The sequence below is a fragment of the Ostrea edulis genome, chromosome 7 (assembly GCF_947568905.1).
Source record: "Ostrea edulis chromosome 7, xbOstEdul1.1, whole genome shotgun sequence".
In the NCBI taxonomy this organism is placed as follows: domain Eukaryota; kingdom Metazoa; phylum Mollusca; class Bivalvia; order Ostreida; family Ostreidae; genus Ostrea; species Ostrea edulis.
The window spans coordinates 21,140,988-21,159,274 of NC_079170.1; the positions used below are offsets into that span (position 1 = coordinate 21,140,988).

Here is an 18,287-nt window from a genome sequence, read left to right on the forward strand (position 1 = left end):
CGAGCCATGAGGCCCGTTCGCCTTTTTGATGATGTTGTTCGAAAGATCTTGCAAAACTGAACAACTTTTGTTCTAGATGTCTTATTAAAAGTTTCTTGACAAAAATGTAATAGATTGCAACAATAACCCAACTGTTCAGGTGAGCCATGAGACCCACAGGCCTATTTCTTAACATCGTTAGTTAACGCTTGCGAAACTGAACAACTTTCGTTTTACATGTCTTGTCCAAAGTTTCTCGAGAAAAAAGTTATTAATGTTATTGATTGTGATACAAATTCGACTGTTCAGGCGAGCCATGACGCCCGGAGGCCTATTTTTTGACATCATTAGATAGATCTTCCAAAACTCAACAACTTTCATTCTACATGTCTTATCAAAAGTTTCGTGAGAAAAAAGTTAATCATTGTAACAGAAATTCAATGCTTCAGGCGAGCCATGAGGCCCATGGGCGCATTTCTTGATATGACACGAAAGATTTCAATAAACTGTACAACTTTTGTTATATATGTCTAAACAAAATATTTACGAATAAAAAGTTCTGATTTAAAACGTGGAAAAAAATTGGGCACTTTTTTAAACTCCATTTTCGACCCCTACCGAGCTTCCATACTAGGCACTTCCGGAAATTTTGAAAACTGATGTGCACAACTACAACATATCGTCTAACATCACTGAAAATTTCAGCATTCTAGCTTTTGTCGTTTTTGAGTTTTTGTCCGGACAAAATGGTCATCTGAAAATCGATAAAAGGGGGATAACTTCCAACCGGAAGTGAATTTTCGAAAATCCAAAAAAAGATATAAACTTCAGATAGCAATGCATCAACCCTAAAAATTTGAAGCAAATCGATCAAGCCATCTCTGAGAAATCCTCTGCACAAAATCGGTAAGGAAAAAAAAAAGAATAAAAACTAAATGCGATCTCGTTGCGAGCAACGAGTGGGTCTTCCATCCAATTTTAGATGTGATGAGATAAGAATTTGACTGGGATTTTCGTTCATAAATAATGATACAAATATATTGTCTAGACGTACAATTTAGCTTCGGTAATGTTTTACAAATATTGATCATTTAAGTGCTATAAATTAAAGAATCTCTGCGGTTCTCGGCCACTAGTTAAAAGGGGTCAGCCTTTTTTTTCGACAAAAAGGTTAATAATGTTATTTACTGCGATACAAATTCGACTGATCAGGCGAGTCATGTCGCCCGGAGGCCTATTTTTTTAAAATATCATTCTAGATATATCTCGCAAAACTGAACAAATTTTGTTCTACATGTGTTATTAAAATTTTCTTGAGAAAAAAGTTATTGATTGCGACATTTATCAGGCTGTTAAGGCGAGTCATAAGGCCCGTGGGCCTCTTTTTTGATATCATTTGAAAAATCTTGCAAACCTGAACAACTTTTGTTCTACATATCTTATCAAAAGTTTTTCGAGAAAAAAGTTATTGATTGTGACACTAATCAAACTGTTCAGGCGAGCCATGAGGCCTGTTCGCCTTTTTCATGATGTTGTTCGAAAGATCTTGCAAAACTGAACAACTTTTGTTCTAGATGTCTTATTAAAAGTTTCTTGACAAAAATGTTATAGCTTGCAACAATAACCCAACTGTTCAGGTGAGCCATGAGACTCGCAGGCCTATTTCATAACATCGTTAGGTTAACACTTGCGAAACTGAACAACTTTTGTTCTACATGTCGTATAAAAAGTTTCTCCAGAAAAAAGTTATCGATTGTGACACTAAGCAAACTCTTCAGGCGAGCCATGAGGCCCGTTGGCCTTTTCTATAATGTTGTTCGAAAGATCTTGCAAATCTGAACAACTTTTGTTCTAGATGTCTTATTAAAAGTTTCTTGACAAAAATGTTATAGATTGCAACAATAACCCAACTGTTCAGGTGAGCCATGAGACCTGCAGGCCTATTTCTTAACATCGTTAGTTAACGCTTGCGAAACTGAACAACTTTTGTTCTACATGTCTTGTCAAAAGTTTCTCGAGAAAAAAGTTATTAATGCTATTAATTGTGTTACAAATTCGACTGTTCAGGCGAGCTATGATGCCCGGAGGCCTTTTTGTAAATATCATTAGATAGATCTTGCAAAATTGAACAACTTTTATTCTACATGTCTTATCAAAAGTTTCGTGAGAAAAAACTTAATCATTGTAACAGAAATTCAATCGTTCAGGCGAGCCATGAGGCCCATGGGCCCATTTCTTGATATGGCACGAAAGATCTCAATAAACTGTACAACTTTTGTTATATATGTCTAAACAAAATATTTACGAGTAAAAAGTTATGATTTAAAACGTGGAAAAAACTTGTACACTTTTTTAAACTCCATTTTCGACCCCTACCGAGCTTCCATACTAGGCACTTCCGGAAATTTTAAAAACCCAGGTGCTCAACTACAACATGTCGTCTAACATCACTGAAAATTTCAGCACTTTAACTTTTATCGTTTTTGAGTTTTTGTCTGAACAAAATGGTCATCTGAAAATCGATAAAAGGGGGATAACTCCCAACCGGAAGTGATTTTCGAAAAATTGAAACGGCGGTACAAACTTCAAATGGCAACGCATCAACACTAAAAATTTGAAGTAAATCGATCCAGCCATCTCCGAGAAATCTTCTGCACAAATATCGGTAAGGAGAAAAAAAAAGAATAATAATAATAATAACTAGTGATCCTAATTGTTCGCGAACAATTAGAGGGCTTTCCACCTACAATGATTTAAAGATAGATATTTAAGAATATTTAGGATGATGTACGAAACTCAAAACGACTTAGAAAATTTAATAATTTTCTCAATGATCTTGACCTTTGACCTTGACCTCATTTTGAAGGTCAAAGGTCATCGGTCTTAATCCAAGTGATTCCATGTCTCTATCTATATTAATGTAAAAGCTATAAGCTTAAAAAATGTTAATCAAGACATTCAGGGTCAATAATTTGTTTAGGGGTTTTCGGTTACTTTCGGTTAACTTCTCAATGCTAAAAATACTTTGAAAGACCTTGAAAATGGAAAAAAATTAATTTTGATGATGACCTTGACCTTTGACCTTGACCTCATTTTGAAGGTCAAAGGTCATCGGTCTTAATGCAAGTGGTCCCATGTCTCTATCTCTATTAATACAAAAGTTATAGGCTTAGATAATGATATTGGAGACTTTCAGGGGCAATAACTATGCTTAAGGGTTTTCGTATCCCTTTGATTATTTTTTCTTTGCAAGAGGGTTTTACTGTGAATTCATTAGCGAAGGTTTCGTGTCTCTATGACTTTCCGTTAAGTAGGAGTAGCGATAACAAGGTTTTCGACGCGAGTCTCCGAAATTCACAGAAGGGTCAAAGTTCAAAGTTGTAATGCATACTATCAAAACCAATCAAGAAGTCAATACTTACCCATATAATATTTCAACGCTATCTTAAGCAGGAAAGAGAGTATAAAAAGTGCTATTTTTTCCTCTTTTCTGATGACCTTGACCTTTGACCTTGACCTAATTTTCAAGGTCAAAGGTCACCGATCCTATTCCAGTTGGTCCCATGTCTCTACGACAAACCGTTCTCAAGCTCGACATATTTTACGAATAAATTGCAAAACATAAAGAGGCATTAACTCCCTTTAGGGGACACCGAATCCCTTCATTTTAAATTCTTCCCTTCTACTAATTACCCTCTATGTTTTAGAAAAGGTTTTATCCTTCTATCATTTATGGTTACAAAGTAGAAGTGCTAACAATGATTTCTGCGAAAGGTCCAATAACTCCGTAAGGGGTCAAAGGTCAATTAGGCAGGGTGAACTGTATTCGTTTCTCAGGGAGTACTATATGATGGACTATAAAGTTTTTCGATAAGTCTTAAGACGAAAATTTTTTTTGACGGCAGGAAAATAATAATAAACAGAACAATAACAATAGGACTTTCCACAGAAAGGTGGAAAGCCCTAATAAGAAAAGTGAAAAATCAACAATAGAATAATAGAAGGGTCTTCCGCTGAAGACGGAAGACCCTAATAACTAGATGCGATCTCGTTGCGAGCAACGAGTGGGTCTTCCGCCCAATTTTAGATGTGATGAGATAAGAATTTGACTGAGATTTTCGTTCATAAATAATGATACAAATATATTATCTAGACGTACAATTTAGCTTCAGTAATGTTTTACAAATATTGATCATTTAAGTGTTATAAATTAAAGACTCTCTGCCCCTCTCGGCCACTAATTAAAGGGGTCAGCCTTTTTTTTCGACAAAAAGGTTAATAATGTTATTTGCTGCGATACAAATTCGACTGATCAGGCGAGTCATGTCGCCCGGAGGCCTATTTTTTGATATCATTCTAAATATATCTCGCAAAACTGAACAAATTTTGATTTACATGTCTTATCAAAATTTTCTTGAGAAAAAAATTATTGATTGCGACATTTATCAGACTGAAAAGTGATCTGGTCTATGTTTTATGTCACGGGAGCAGGTCCAAGACTTTTGTATATAATTCAATCAACTCTCTGTCATTATGTTCTTTTAAACTACATGTACTAGATTCTTGTTTCATTATAATAGATATTTTAATAAAATGTCTTCCTTAAAAAATAAAAAGGTTGCAAATCGGTCATTTTCAGTATTTCTCGTCGGAAACATTTCTCGTTGGATACATTTCTTGTCGGATACATTTCTCGTCGGACACATTTCTCCACTCGTACCAAATATTCCTCCGTGCCGTATATGGAAGTGAAGGTCTCTTCCTCCTCTAGTTTTCTGGCAGCTCCGAAGTCTGTCAGCTTATATATTGATCTAGAAAAAAATATATGTAGTAGGATAAGAATTTATTAACTTAATTCATGCATACTGAAGAAAAAAAACGTCATGGGAGACTCGCAGCTTATTTAATTTTTCAGACCCCCCCCCCCCCCCCCCCAGCAAAAAACCAAAACCAATTAAACCATTATTTACAACAATGTAGTATGCTTTTCTATATGTATTTCACATTCAGGAGAGTAGACAGGATTAGTAATGTTTCAATGCACTATGACTGACATCGCATTGTTAATAAATTGTCTGACTAACTAACATTTATAAAGTAAGATGAAAATTAAGAGTCCATCCATGACTGATTTTAAATCATTAGACTGCGGAACATTTCAGGTTTTAATATCAACATTGTACAGTGTAATTTCATAAATATTGCATTTGGCCTTAATTAATAATTTCTAGAAAAAGTTTCCGATTTCATACAGTTTGAGCAAAGACCCAAAGATTGGTTGAAGTTACATAATAAAGAAATATTTTTCGACAACTCCTTGTGTGTTTCATGTGTCAGTAATTTGCAGAATATTAACAGAAATCTCTCAAACAGAAACATTCAAAAGTTAACCTGTCTGAAATGATCGGGATCATTTAATTAGAAAAGGGCAACATAACAGCTACTTTGCAGGTTTGTCCAGACTTGTGCTTTTATCAATTCAGATCAAAATAAGTGCATATTGAACGCCTTTGTTTGTGATGTTTTAATAATAGCAGTGGATTTTCGATATTCATGACACTTAATTGGGAGTTAAATGGTGAGGGTCACTGTTGATATTCGTAGAGCATTTCCTAACTGATAATGTGTCATTTTTATGCATTTGAAGTGCTATTTGAGTGCATTTAAAAATCTATTATGCCAATTCATTGATTTGAAGGAAGTGTTTATTTGACGTCCCTGGGTAACATATGACAACAATTCTGCGAATTGGAGTGTCAAAACTTAGAAGACAAGGTATTTCCTTTTGACTATTACTTCATAATCATGAAAAATGCATTACAGAAATCTATGTGTGCTTTAATTATGCGCATGACGTGCGTCTCATCATTATGACAACAGATATGTGCATTTCATCGTTATGACTACACGCATACAAATATTTGGTTTCTATCATGATCTAGTAATGGAGACCATATAATTGTTATTGTGATATTCAATGACTGCATGCATGCACAGCCGCTAGACCGTTTTAGACTATAATTTCGGCATGACGCCGAAAAATTCATATAATATACCTGAGAGAGAAATATATACATTCCATAGAAATTTGTCTTTATAATTATATATTGACAGCAACTAATTATTAAATTACAGTACGTAGAAAATAAACCAGCACATTGTGCCTTCCTTTTTCATAACTTTTGTTTAGCACTAAGAAAATATGCCTTTTCATAGGTATGTGTCAGGTCACCATGCAAGTACATCTGCACTTTAAATCTCTTATCTCACAAACAATATATCTTAAATATCTGAGAGGCAATTTAAGTAAACACTCAACAGAGCACCCACACTAAGAGGAGCAGGTACACCTATACAAAAAGTAACAATCCTGTGGTAAACCTGAGGCCTGGTATTCTTTAGAGTTTCAATCCTATAAGTTATTATAAGACACAAATATTCAAAACATTTAACACCCAATCATTATCACTTCTGAACCCACCCCTGCAGTTAGATCTTGTTTGTTGTCTATTTCCGGTGACTATTTTGACTTATGCAGTGGATGGGCAGTTCTCAATGTTTCAATGATGTCACTCCTATAAATACTACTGGTGGTCAAGGTAGGTGTGATATATTGCTCATACAGGAAGAATTTTGAGATAACATTAAAACAATTGAACTTTAGTGAGTGGAAAATATTTTTACCACAAGTAAGCTAAAGCTAAAAATAATGTATACCGTTCTAAATATATATCTTCAGACAAACCGAACGACCATTAAATATCATGCAGTCTTCAGGTTGATTATACATTATGTATATATAAACACAGATTTCTCAATTCCTGAATTTTCTCTGATGATGTCACACAAGGGTGGGGACATTTCAATTGTGTGTCATGATTGTCCTGTTTCTTGTATAAGATCAGGTCGCCTATTTCCAAAACGTAATGAAAACATTCTGTTAGTTTCTAAGTGCTTAGGGAGTACACACTGTATACAAACATATTGTTTTACTGTTTCCCATCTAAATCAGCTACCCACCTCCACCTCAGCTAAATGTTTACCACCTTGTATTATCTTATCTACTTTTTTTAGATTGATTGAATTGATTTATTTATTTCATTGGCAACCAAATAGTTGAAAGTACCTGTACATGGTATACTCAGAATACACTAATCAAAGTTAAAACAGACAAATACATGAAAACAAACATAAAACATCGATTTATGCGGGCAATGGTATTTTCAAAGGAATTTTATCATTAATAATTTGGTTAAGATTTTTTTTTAAAATGCTATAAAAATTTGATATGATATCGGTCTTAAAAAACTAATTTTGATTAAGACATACATGTAAATATTTTTATTCAAAAAGTAAGAAGTATGTGTCAAAAATAAATTTTAAAAAAGGTGGGTTTAATATAATTGTCTAATACAGCATGGCACAAAGCTGATTTTATAGCGATTTGTCCTGCATTTCGGTAGAGCATATTTTGATAAGTTTCGGAGATGGTATTTGTTTTCCTGCAGTTTCGGGAGAAGATCGTGGAGGCGATTTGATGGATTTTCCATTTCACTGAAAAGTTTTTATAGACATATACTTTTCCTTCTGGTAGCAAGACTTTGTTCAGTATAACATTTTGTTAGTAGCATATTTTTGGCCACCGTTTTTGCCTTTTATTTATCATTTTAAACTGAGAGGCAACATGTACCTAATGTATGTACATGATCTGCCCAGTTTTGGGGCCTACATGTAGATGGTTTGTTTTATACAGTATGTGTTTGGATTGGCCTCCCTATATTTTTATATGATGCTTGAATCTCATCATTTCAAATAAATGACAATTACAGAAACTGGTTTTCTGTTGTTTGGCAAAAAACTAGCTTGACTGTAGCTTTGGCATAAAGAAGTTTTACTTACAAGTTAACATGCATGTTCATGTAACATAAATTCACAGTGTTCCAGTCATCAGATTGTTAGGTAGTGTTCTAGTGATCAGAGTGTTAGCTAGTGTTCTAGTGATCAGGGTGTTAGCTAGTGTTCTAGTGATCAGGGTGTTAGGTAGTGTTCTAGTGATCAGGGTGTTAGTGTTCTAGTGATAAGGGTGTTAGGTAGTGTTCTAGTGATCAGATGGTTAGCTAGTGTTCTAGTGATCAGGGTGTTAACTAGTGTTCTAGTGATCAGGATGTTAGCTAGTGTTCTAGTGATCAGGATGTTAGCTAGTGTTCTAGTGATCAGGGTGTTAGCTAGTGTTCTAGTGATCAGGGTGTTAGTGTTCTAGTGATCAGGATGTTAGCTAGTGTTCTAGTGATCAGGATGTTAGCTAGTGTTCTAGTGATCAGGGTGTTAGCTAGTGTTCTAGTGATCAGGATGTTAGCTAGTGTTCTAGTGATCATGATGTTAGTGTTCTAGTGATCAGGATGTTAGCTAGTGTTCTAGTGATCAGGATGTTAGCTAGTGTTCTAGTGATCAGGGTGTTAGGTAGTGTTCTAGTGATCAGGGTGTTAGCTAGTGTTCTAGTGATCAGGGTGTTAGTGTTCTAGTGATCAGGATGTTAGCTAGTGTTCTAGTGATCAGGGTGTTAGCTAGTGTTCTAGTGATCAGGGTGTTAGCTAGTGTTCTAGTGATCAGATGGTTAGTTAGTGTTCTAGTGATCAAGGTGTTACCTAGTGTTCTAGTGATCAGGGTGTTAGTGTTCTAGTGATCAGGATGTTAGCTAGTGTTCTAGTGATCAGGGTGTTAGTGTTCTAGTGATCAGGGTGTTAGCTAGTGTTCTAGTGATCAGGGTGTTAGTGTTCTAGTGATCAGGGTGTTAGCTAGTGTTCTAGTGATCAGGGTGTTAGCTAGTGTTCTAGTGATCAGGATGTTAGCTAGTGTTCTAGTGATCAGGATGTTAGCTAGTGTTCTAGTGATCAGGATGTTAGTGTTCTAGTGATCAGGGTGTTAGTGTTCTAGTTATCAGGATGTTAGCTAGTGTTCTAGTGATCAGGGTGTGTTCTAGTGATCAGGGTGTTAACTAGTGTTCTAGTGATCAGGATGTTTGCTAGTGTTCTAGTGATCAGGGTGTTAGCTAGTGTTCTAGTGATCAGGATGTTAGCTAGTGTTCTAGTGATCAGGGTGTTAGCTAGTGTTCTAGTGATCAGGGTGTTAGTGTTCTAGTGATCAGGGTGTTAGTGTTCTAGTGATCAGGGTGTTAGCTAGTGTTCTAGTGATCAGGGTGTTAGCTAGTGTTCTAGTGATCAGGATGTTAGTGTTCTAGTGATCAGGGTGTTAGCTAGTGTTCTTGTGATCAGGATGTTAGCTAGTGTTCTAGTGATCAGGATGTTAGCTAGTGTTCTAGTGATCAGGATGTTAGCTAGTGTTCTAGTGATCAGGGTGTTAGCTAGTGTTCTAGTGATCTGAGTGTTAGTTAGTGTTCTAGTGATCAGGATGTTAGGTAGTGTTCTAGTGATCAGGATGTTAGCTAGTGTTCTAGTGATCAGGATGTTAGCTAGTGTTCTAGTGATCAGGATGTTAGTGTTCTAGTGATCAGGGTGTTAGTGTTGTAGTGATCAGGATGTTAGTGTTCTAGTGATCAGGGTGTTAGTGTTCTAGTGATCAGGGTGTTAGCTAGTGTTCTAGTGATCAGGGTGTTAGTGTTCTAGTGATCAGGGTGTTAGTGTTCTAGTGATCAGGGTGTTAGCTAGTGTTCTAGTGATCAGGGTGTTAGCTAGTGTTCTAGTGATCAGGGTGTTAGTGTTCTAGTGATAAGGGTGTTAGGTAGTGTTCTAGTGATCAGGGTGTTAGCTAGTGTTCTAGTGATCAGGGTGTTAGCTAGTGTTCTAGTGATCAGGGTGTTAGTGTTCTAGTGATCAGGGTGTTAGGTAGTGTTCTAGTGATCAGGGTGTTAGTGTTCTAGTGATCAGGGTGTTAGCTAGTGTTCTAGTGATCAGGGTGTTAGCTAGTGTTCTAGTGATCAGGATGTTAGCTAGTGTTCTAGTGATCAGGATGTTAGTGTTCTAGTGATCAGGGTGTTAGTGTTCTAGTTATCAGGATGTTAGCTAGTGTTCTAGTGATCAGGGTGTGTTCTAGTGATCAGGGTGTTAACTAGTGTTCTAGTGATCAGGATGGTTGCTAGTGTTCTAGTGATCAGGGTGTTAGCTAGTGTTCTAGTGATCAGGATGTTAGCTAGTGTTCTAGTGATCAGGGTGTTAGCTAGTGTTCTAGTGATCAGGGTGTTAGTGTTCTAGTGATCAGGGTGTTAGCTAGTGTTCTAGTGATCAGGGTGTTAGCTAGTGTTCTAGCGATCAGGATGTTAGTGTTCTAGTGATCAGGGTGTTAGCTAGTGTTCTAGTGATCAGGATGTTAGTGTTCTAGTGATCAGGGTGTTAGCTAGTGTTCTAGTGATCAGGGTGTTAGCTAGTGTTCTAGTGATCAGGATGTTAGCTAGTGTTCTAGTGATCAGGATGTTAGCTAGTGTTCTAGTGATCAGGATGTTAGTGTTCTAGTGATCAGGGTGTTAGTGTTCTAGTTATCAGGATGTTAGCTAGTGTTCTAGTGATCAGGGTGTGTTCTAGTGATCAGGGTGTTAACTAGTGTTCTAGTGATCAGGATGTTTGCTAGTGTTCTAGTGATCAGGGTGTTAGCTAGTGTTCTAGTGATCAGGATGTTAGCTAGTATTCTAGTGATCAGGGTGTTAGCTAGTGTTCTAGTGATCAGGGTGTTAGTGTTCTAGTGAGCAGGGTGTTAGCTAGTGTTCTAGTGATCAGGGTGTTAGCTAGTGTTCTAGCGATCAGGATGTTAGTGTTCTAGTGATCAGGGTGTTAGCTAGTGTTCTAGTGATCAGGATGTTAGCTAGTGTTCTAGTGATCAGGATGTTAGCTAGTGTTCTAGTGATCAGGATGTTAGCTAGTGTTCTAGTGATCAGGGTGTTAGCTAGTGTTCTAGTGATCTGAGTGTTAGTTAGTGTTCTAGTGATCAGGATGTTAGGTAGTGTTCTAGTGATCAGGATGTTAGCTAGTGTTCTAGTGATCAGGATGTTAGCTAGTGTTCTAGTGATCAGGATGTTAGTGTTCTAGTGATCAGGGTGTTAGTGTTCTAGTGATCAGGATGTTAGTGTTCTAGTGATCAGGGTGTTAGTGTTCTAGTGATCAGGGTGTTAGCTAGTGTTCTAGTGATCAGGGTGTTAGCTAGTGTTCTAGTGATCAGGGTGTTAGCTAGTGTTCTAGTGATCAGGATGTTAGCTAGTGTTCTAGTGATCAGGGTGTTAGCTAGTGTTCTAGTGATCAGGGTGTTAGCTAGTGTTCTAGTGATCAGGATGTTAGCTAGTGTTCTAGTGATCAGGATGTTAGAGTTCTAGTGATCAGGATGTTAGCTAGTGTTCTAGTGAGCAGGATGTTAGCTAGTGTTCTAGTGATCAGGGTGTTAGTTAGTGTTCTAGTGATCAGGATGTTAGCTAGTGTTCTAGTGATCAGGATGTTAGAGTTCTAGTGATCAGGATGTTAGCTAGTGTTCTAGTGATCAGGATGTTAGCTAGTGTTCTAGTGATCAGGATGTTAGCTAGTGTTCTAGTGATCAAGGTGTTAGTTAGTGTTCTAGTGATCAAGGTGTTACTTAGTGTTCCAGTGATCAGGGTGTTTATAATCCTCAATGAGGAGTATCAAATAAAAAAAAACAATGCAGAACAATATGCATCTTTCAAAAGATCAAGTCTCATATTTTACAGATGGCATTACTTAGTTCACTGTCTTTTTCTGACATGGCTGCAGCACTCAATAGATTTCATCAGTTCATTTGCCAATTTAGTTGATAATTCGAGTGTTTAGCTTTGACTAAATATCATATGGCAGTTGCTACATGAGGTTTAGCTCACCTAAGCCAAAGGCTCAAGTGAGCTTTTCTGATCAAAATGTGTCCGTCGTCGTCGTAAACTTTTCACATGTTTATCTTCTTCTCAAGAAGCACTGGGTCAATTATAACCAAACTTGGCTAAAAGCATCCTTGGGTAAAGGGCTTTCAAGTTTGTTCAATTAAAGGGCCATGCCTCCTTCAAAGGGGAGATAATCACAAAAATGCAAAATTAGGGTGGGGTCATTTAAAAATCTTCTCAAGAACCACTGGGCCAGAGGAGCTGAAATTTTCATGAAAGCTTCCTGACGTTGTGCAGATTCAAGTTTGCTCAAATCATGGCCACCGGGGGTAGGTTGGGGCCACAATAGGGGATCAAAGTTTTACATACAAATATATAGGGAAAATCTTTAAAAATCTTCTCAAGAACCAATGAGCCAGAAGAGTTGAAATTTATATGAAAGCTTCATGACATAGTGCAAATTCAAGTTCGTTCAAATCATGGCCCCTGGGGGTAGATTGGGGCCACAATAGGGGATTAAAGTTTTACATAGAAAAATATAGGGAAAGTCTTTAAAAATCTTCTTCTCAAGAGCCAATGAGCCAGAAGAGCTGAGATTTACATGAAAGCTTCCTGACATAGTGCAGATTCAAGTTTATTCAAATCATGACTCCTGGGGGTAGGTTGGGGCCACAGCAGGGGATCAAAGTTTTACATAGAAATATATAGGGAAATTCTTTAAAAATCTTCTTCTCAAGAGCCAATGAGCCAGAAGAGCTGAGATTTACATGAAAGCTTCCTGACATAGTGCAGATTCAAGTTTGTAAAAATCATGGCCTCCAGGGGTAGGTTGGGGCCACAATATGGACTAAGGTTTTATATGCAAATATATATGGAAAGTCTTCAGATATGGGCCAAGATAACTCAGGTGAGCAATGTGGCCCATGGACCTCTTGTTATATTTACTTTTGAGAAGTCAAACTGTATAACAGTTCTTTTCCTCCCTAAAATGACCTTTTTTTACTTATTACATGCTGTGCATTTGTGCCCCTTTTGTTGTAGTATTTGTTTAGCTTTTCGTCAGCCACGCTACGGTTTGAAAATTCTGTCCACACAGGAACGGGTCAGTGTAAACAAATGAAACTACAGTGATCTCAGAATAAATTCCTTTTCTTATAGTCAATACTTGCAGATATTGGAAATTATTTATGATGAAAATAACTAATATTTATTATAATATATGTATCACATTTATAACACACCCCTCAAGAAAACAACCCCCCAAAAATGAAAAGCAAAACAAACAAAAAACAAAACAAAACAATAGAATGGGAAAATATTGGACTTGAACTCGGAATGTATGCTTTGAGTGTAAGATTACCAAACACCTCAACCACTAGGCCACCCAGGCATGTAAGTTTAAGGTTTAACGTTTAACAGGCTGCTAAATCTCAAGATAAATTTTGAGAATGATTTTTGTCATATTCTAGCCATTTTCTACAAGATCTAGGGCCACCTTAAACCAAATTTCCTCAAATGGACTTATGTACAGCCATACTCAAGTAAAACAATTTCAGTGTTTTATTTCTGGTTTAGGGTGGCCTAGCTTTTGCAACAGTTTGCAATTTTTTAAGCCCATTACGCTACATCTACTATATACTCTATATAATCACAGTGGTGTTTAATATGCTTATCAAATAAAGATACTATCAACATATAGATATCTTTATTGAGTAATTTGGGTAACACAAGTATAAACTGACATTGTATAGCAAAATATTTGTAAAAAATGATATTCAAGAAAAAAGTATTTATGTAGGCGAAATTGCATACCAAGTGCGCTATTCTTCTTTGTGCGACCAACAAATCTAAATCATATCGTGTGCAGATCAGTCTGTGACAACATGAAAAGTCTCAAGTTATCAATTAAGGGATTGTATTTTCAGTATCATTGTCACAATTTTAAAATTCTTATCGGGATCGGTATGCAGTTATTGTTTATCTGCACGCGCACCTCATGCGGAAATGAAACAAAGGCTTCTCACAAGTATTGTAATCGTGTGCCTGACCACATGTTGTAGATAGTCAAGCTTCTCAGTGATTTGTTTATCTGCTAATCAAAGCGTTTAAAAGCACTAAAGTTTATCATATCAATTCCTTGTAATGGACACCAGTATCAAATGATACGCTGTGTGAGGTCTTCAGGGAACGGTATAGATAAAACAAGTACATCGTAAGTGTGGAACACATTCATCTTCTACTGTATATTATTTTCTTTGAGGAATACTATCTAATCACAATATCGTAGCGACATATAACACAATTAAAGCTCAGTCTCCTTCAATATAACATTTCAACACACTCTAACCTATGACATTCTATCCCAGAAATCCTCTTCACCCATCCTCTCTCTATAATAGTATGACATCTTTGAAAAACTCTCTCTGTACAAAGTGTCCTTATCATTGGTTTCTTGATTTACTGTCAATGACATTGACTCGTGACTTTTTGACCAAAAGATAGGTCCATGGTCACTACACTGATCACCTGGGCATTTCAATATTTTGAGACCCCATTGTGACCCCACCCTGCTCCCAAGTGGCAAATGTCTTAATTAAACCCTAATTTTTTCCATGTGTTTGAGAAGATTGACAGAATTTACCTGCCTAATCTAATGTAAAACTCCTAACCCTGGCTCTGGGGCCAACCTGGACCAAAGTTTGAATGAAATTGAACCTCTACTTTACAAGAAAAGATTTCTTGTAATTTTTTCGGATTCAGCAGTTCTTGAAGACGTTTTATATCAAACAACCTATCCTATTTTCACTAATATTCTAAATTATTTTTCCTTAGAAAAGGACATGCTTCCTCATTTGTACATATCCCCTTTACCATGGGAAATTTTTACTGAGTTTACAGTTACATTTAACATAATAACACATATTTCAGATTGTCTGTAAATATGTGTCTTTATTTAAGCATTATTTACGATAGTATTCGAATCAACGTATGATTTACTATATGTATATATATAATAATAGTAAGCCCATCTCTGTTATGGTTCAATCCGGAAACTTTGTTCCGGAATTATAACTCATCACGGGTGCACTCGGCAATTACGCATTCCAACTTCCTTCTTTTCTATTCAACATCTAACAAAGAAGGTCGGTCAAATTTTGGGGAAGAAAATTTTTTTAAATATCTTAATTTTACTAAATAAGGAATAAGTTGTTTCCAATTTCAAAATCATTAAGATTAATCATGTTAGATGGTAATTTTACAATGTAATGACTACGATGGCGTTTACAATTTGAGGATTTGAGCAGATTTTAATGTTAGCACATGTGGAAGGTTTACACTGGCGGCTTGTAACTGCGTCAATTATACTTGATTTCTCATACGTGTTATTAGAAATGACATAGATTCTGGCGACCACTGTGGCCAATATATTCCATACAATAAACCCATACATTTACATGTGTTTTTATTCTGAAAAAGACAATGGTGGTGAGGCTGATACGTCTTTGATAATGGTAATTAATTGAGAAGAAGATGAAAATGAGAAAAATTTATGACGATAAAAGCCAAAACCAACAAAGATAACAGACTGACAAATGACAATCTTTTATAATAAAAATCTTCAGATCAGGTACGCTAAAAATATGACAGAAAGCTAGAATATTCCATATGGACTACTTTTTGTATTTAATATGTCCAAATATGCATGTATATCACGTGTATAAGCTAGAATTTCTACATCTCTCTTGAAACACAAAGCGACAAGAATTTCAACCAAGAGATTCTGTAACAATTCTTAGTTGTTAATATGACCTTCAACTAAGGCCAAAGGATGTAATCAGCTTTAACATGCTGCTGTCAAATTAAACATGTTAAAGAAGCAGAAAATATGTCCTTCTTACATTCAAAGAATCTTTGTGCTCATTAAATCAGTCTTTCATTATTAAATCTAGTTTACTGCATGTACATGTTCCTTGCACAATGATTGTGACTTTCTTTCTCCTATATTAACTGATGAAATTCCTAGATCCACTCCCAATATTTACCTTCCATTCTCGTCAATCTTCTTCATGATGTTTCCGGGTTTGATGTCTCTATGTATGATCTCCTGTTGCCTTAAGTACTTCATTCCTGATGCTGAAAATTGAATTTCAATGATCGTAGATAATCTATGTTTGCTGTGATAAATAACAAGAAGTTACATGTTTGTTGATTTTATATGTACTGGACAGTAAGGTAAACACTTCATAGTCTTGACTGCACAAGTACGGATTTGATAAAACTTGAATCCAGAAGATAGGAATGAATTTGCACATTAAGGACACTTGAAAAAAAATCCAAAAAATGATAGATGCATCATAGGCTATATGTAAATATTTTTTGGCCTTAAGTTTGATTATAATATGTACAAATATAAATTCTTTTTTAAAAGCGTGTTGGTTGTGTATCATTTAACGTCCCTTTCGAGAGAATGTTTCACTCATATGGAGATGTCATTGTGCCACACCTGCTGTGACACGGGACCTCGGTTTTTGCGGTCTCATCTGAAGGACTGCCCCATTTAGTCGCTTAATTCTTACGACAAGCAAGGGGTACTGAGGACCTATTCAAACCTCGATCCCCATGGGACGGAAGGGGGGGGGTGCTTGTAAATTTCCTACAATGTTCAAAGTTGAAATACATCACCCCTGCCCGTATAACTCTACACAAATTTTCCCCACTGTTCTGGACTTCATTGAGAAATCATGGGAATAAATTACAATCTATATGGTAAATCACCTAGTAATAAATTTAGTTTTCATCATGTTGAAAAATGTTTGCGGTATTTGTCGATTATTTAGCCTTTTAATTTTTTCTGTAGATCGATAATCCTATGTAAATTTTAAAATATAACATCTCTTTAAATCTCAGCATGTGAAAACAGTGGAATATATAAGTTGTAATAATTGCAAATAATGATAATGCACCTTTTGAAATTGTCACCACTTGATCAAAGTCAAAAGAAAACACAAGTACTGCAGAACCAACTTATTTTCATGGAGTCAAATTTTGGTGGCAAGAGAGAAATAAACGTGTTTGTGGGGTCTTTGTTTAGTGGTGTAGGAGTTGTAAGTTATTTTTTTAATCATTGTAGCTCATTTTCTCTTGTTCATGGAGTGTTTAGATCCACAAGCGTATTCAATACCATTTAGCATCACAATTGTAAAACTTATACGGTATCAATTTTGATGCACCAGATGCGCATTTCGACAAATAATGTCTCTTCAGTGATATGTATATACATGTACCCTGGTAGTGACAGCAGGTATATACAAAACAGCAAAGGAGGAAGAAGAAAACTCACAAGCTGGGTCATGATCATTTCAATTGGATAATAAATGAAGTCTGAAATTTAACAGAACTGCATATACATACAGAGAATCTACCTTAATTTTACACATTTAAAAAAATATATATTCATAAAATTTGACATGGAGATGCTGACTTGATTATCATATATATTGGCCGGTTCTAAAATATTTAAAATGATCGAACCACACACTTAAAGGCAATTAGTTAAACACTGATACTTGACTAATTCAATCAATGATTTGTTTTCAGAGCATGCCCATGCCTATATCCACCTGAGGTTCTTACAGGATATCAATTGTACAGGTAAGGGAATTACCTTACACATTGTATGTTTACAAAATTCCTAGCAAGTCATTGAGGTGCATTAAGGTGTGTTGTCAGGGTGTTTAAATTCAGGTACCGTATATACTCGCCTATAAGTCAATTCGCCTATAAGTCGGTTGTATAGTTTTACGTTATTTAGGAGGGAATTGCTATTGACCCATTTAGAAGTCGGTCCAACTTTTTTCAAGAATAAGGTGACAATCTCAAAGCAATACTCTAATGTTTTTACCTGCATGTGTTTCAAACAATATTTTGAGAAATGTGCCGATATTTGATATTTTTTCCCCAAGAAATCAATTTCATATCTGATTCAATACTCTTATGTATTTATCTGTGTTTCAATAATATTTTGGGATATGACATCAATATTTCACTTTTTATTCTCAACAAAATAAATATTATTATTTTGTTTATTTCTTCCATGTTTTTGTTGTTTAGATACATGTAATACTAGGCTATACATTACGCCATCCAGAACAAGAGGCCCATGGGCCACATCGCTCACCTGAGTCACCTTGGCCCATATCTGAAGACTTTCCATATATATTTGCATGTAAAACCTTAGTCCCTATTATGGCTCAAACTACCCTTTGCAAACTTGAATCTACACTATGTCAGAAAGCTTTCATGTAAATGTCAACTTCTTTGGCCCAATGGTTCTTGAGAAGAAGATTTTTAAAGCTTTTTCCTATATTTGCATGTAAAACTTTGACCCCCCCCCACTTGTGGCCCCATCCTACCCCCCGGGGGGCATGATTTGAACAAACTTGAATCTGCACTATGTCAGAAAGTTTTCTTGTAAATATCA

General features: G+C 36.0%; 1 protein-coding gene across 1 annotated transcript in view; it reads right to left on the minus strand.

Moving 5' to 3' along the window:
* Positions 1-4,503: 4,503 nt before the first annotated feature.
* Positions 4,504-18,287, minus strand: part of LOC130047910 (serine/threonine-protein kinase TBK1-like) — a 31,235-nt gene continuing 17,451 nt past the window's right edge. Inside the window, exons 5-6 of the mRNA XM_056143652.1 lie at positions 15,850-15,940; positions 4,504-4,790 (exon numbers count right to left, since the gene is read on the minus strand). Of these exons, the coding sequence (XP_055999627.1) occupies positions 4,565-4,790; positions 15,850-15,940 (317 nt within the window). The 3' untranslated portion in view covers positions 4,504-4,564. The remainder of the gene's footprint in view (positions 4,791-15,849; positions 15,941-18,287) is intronic.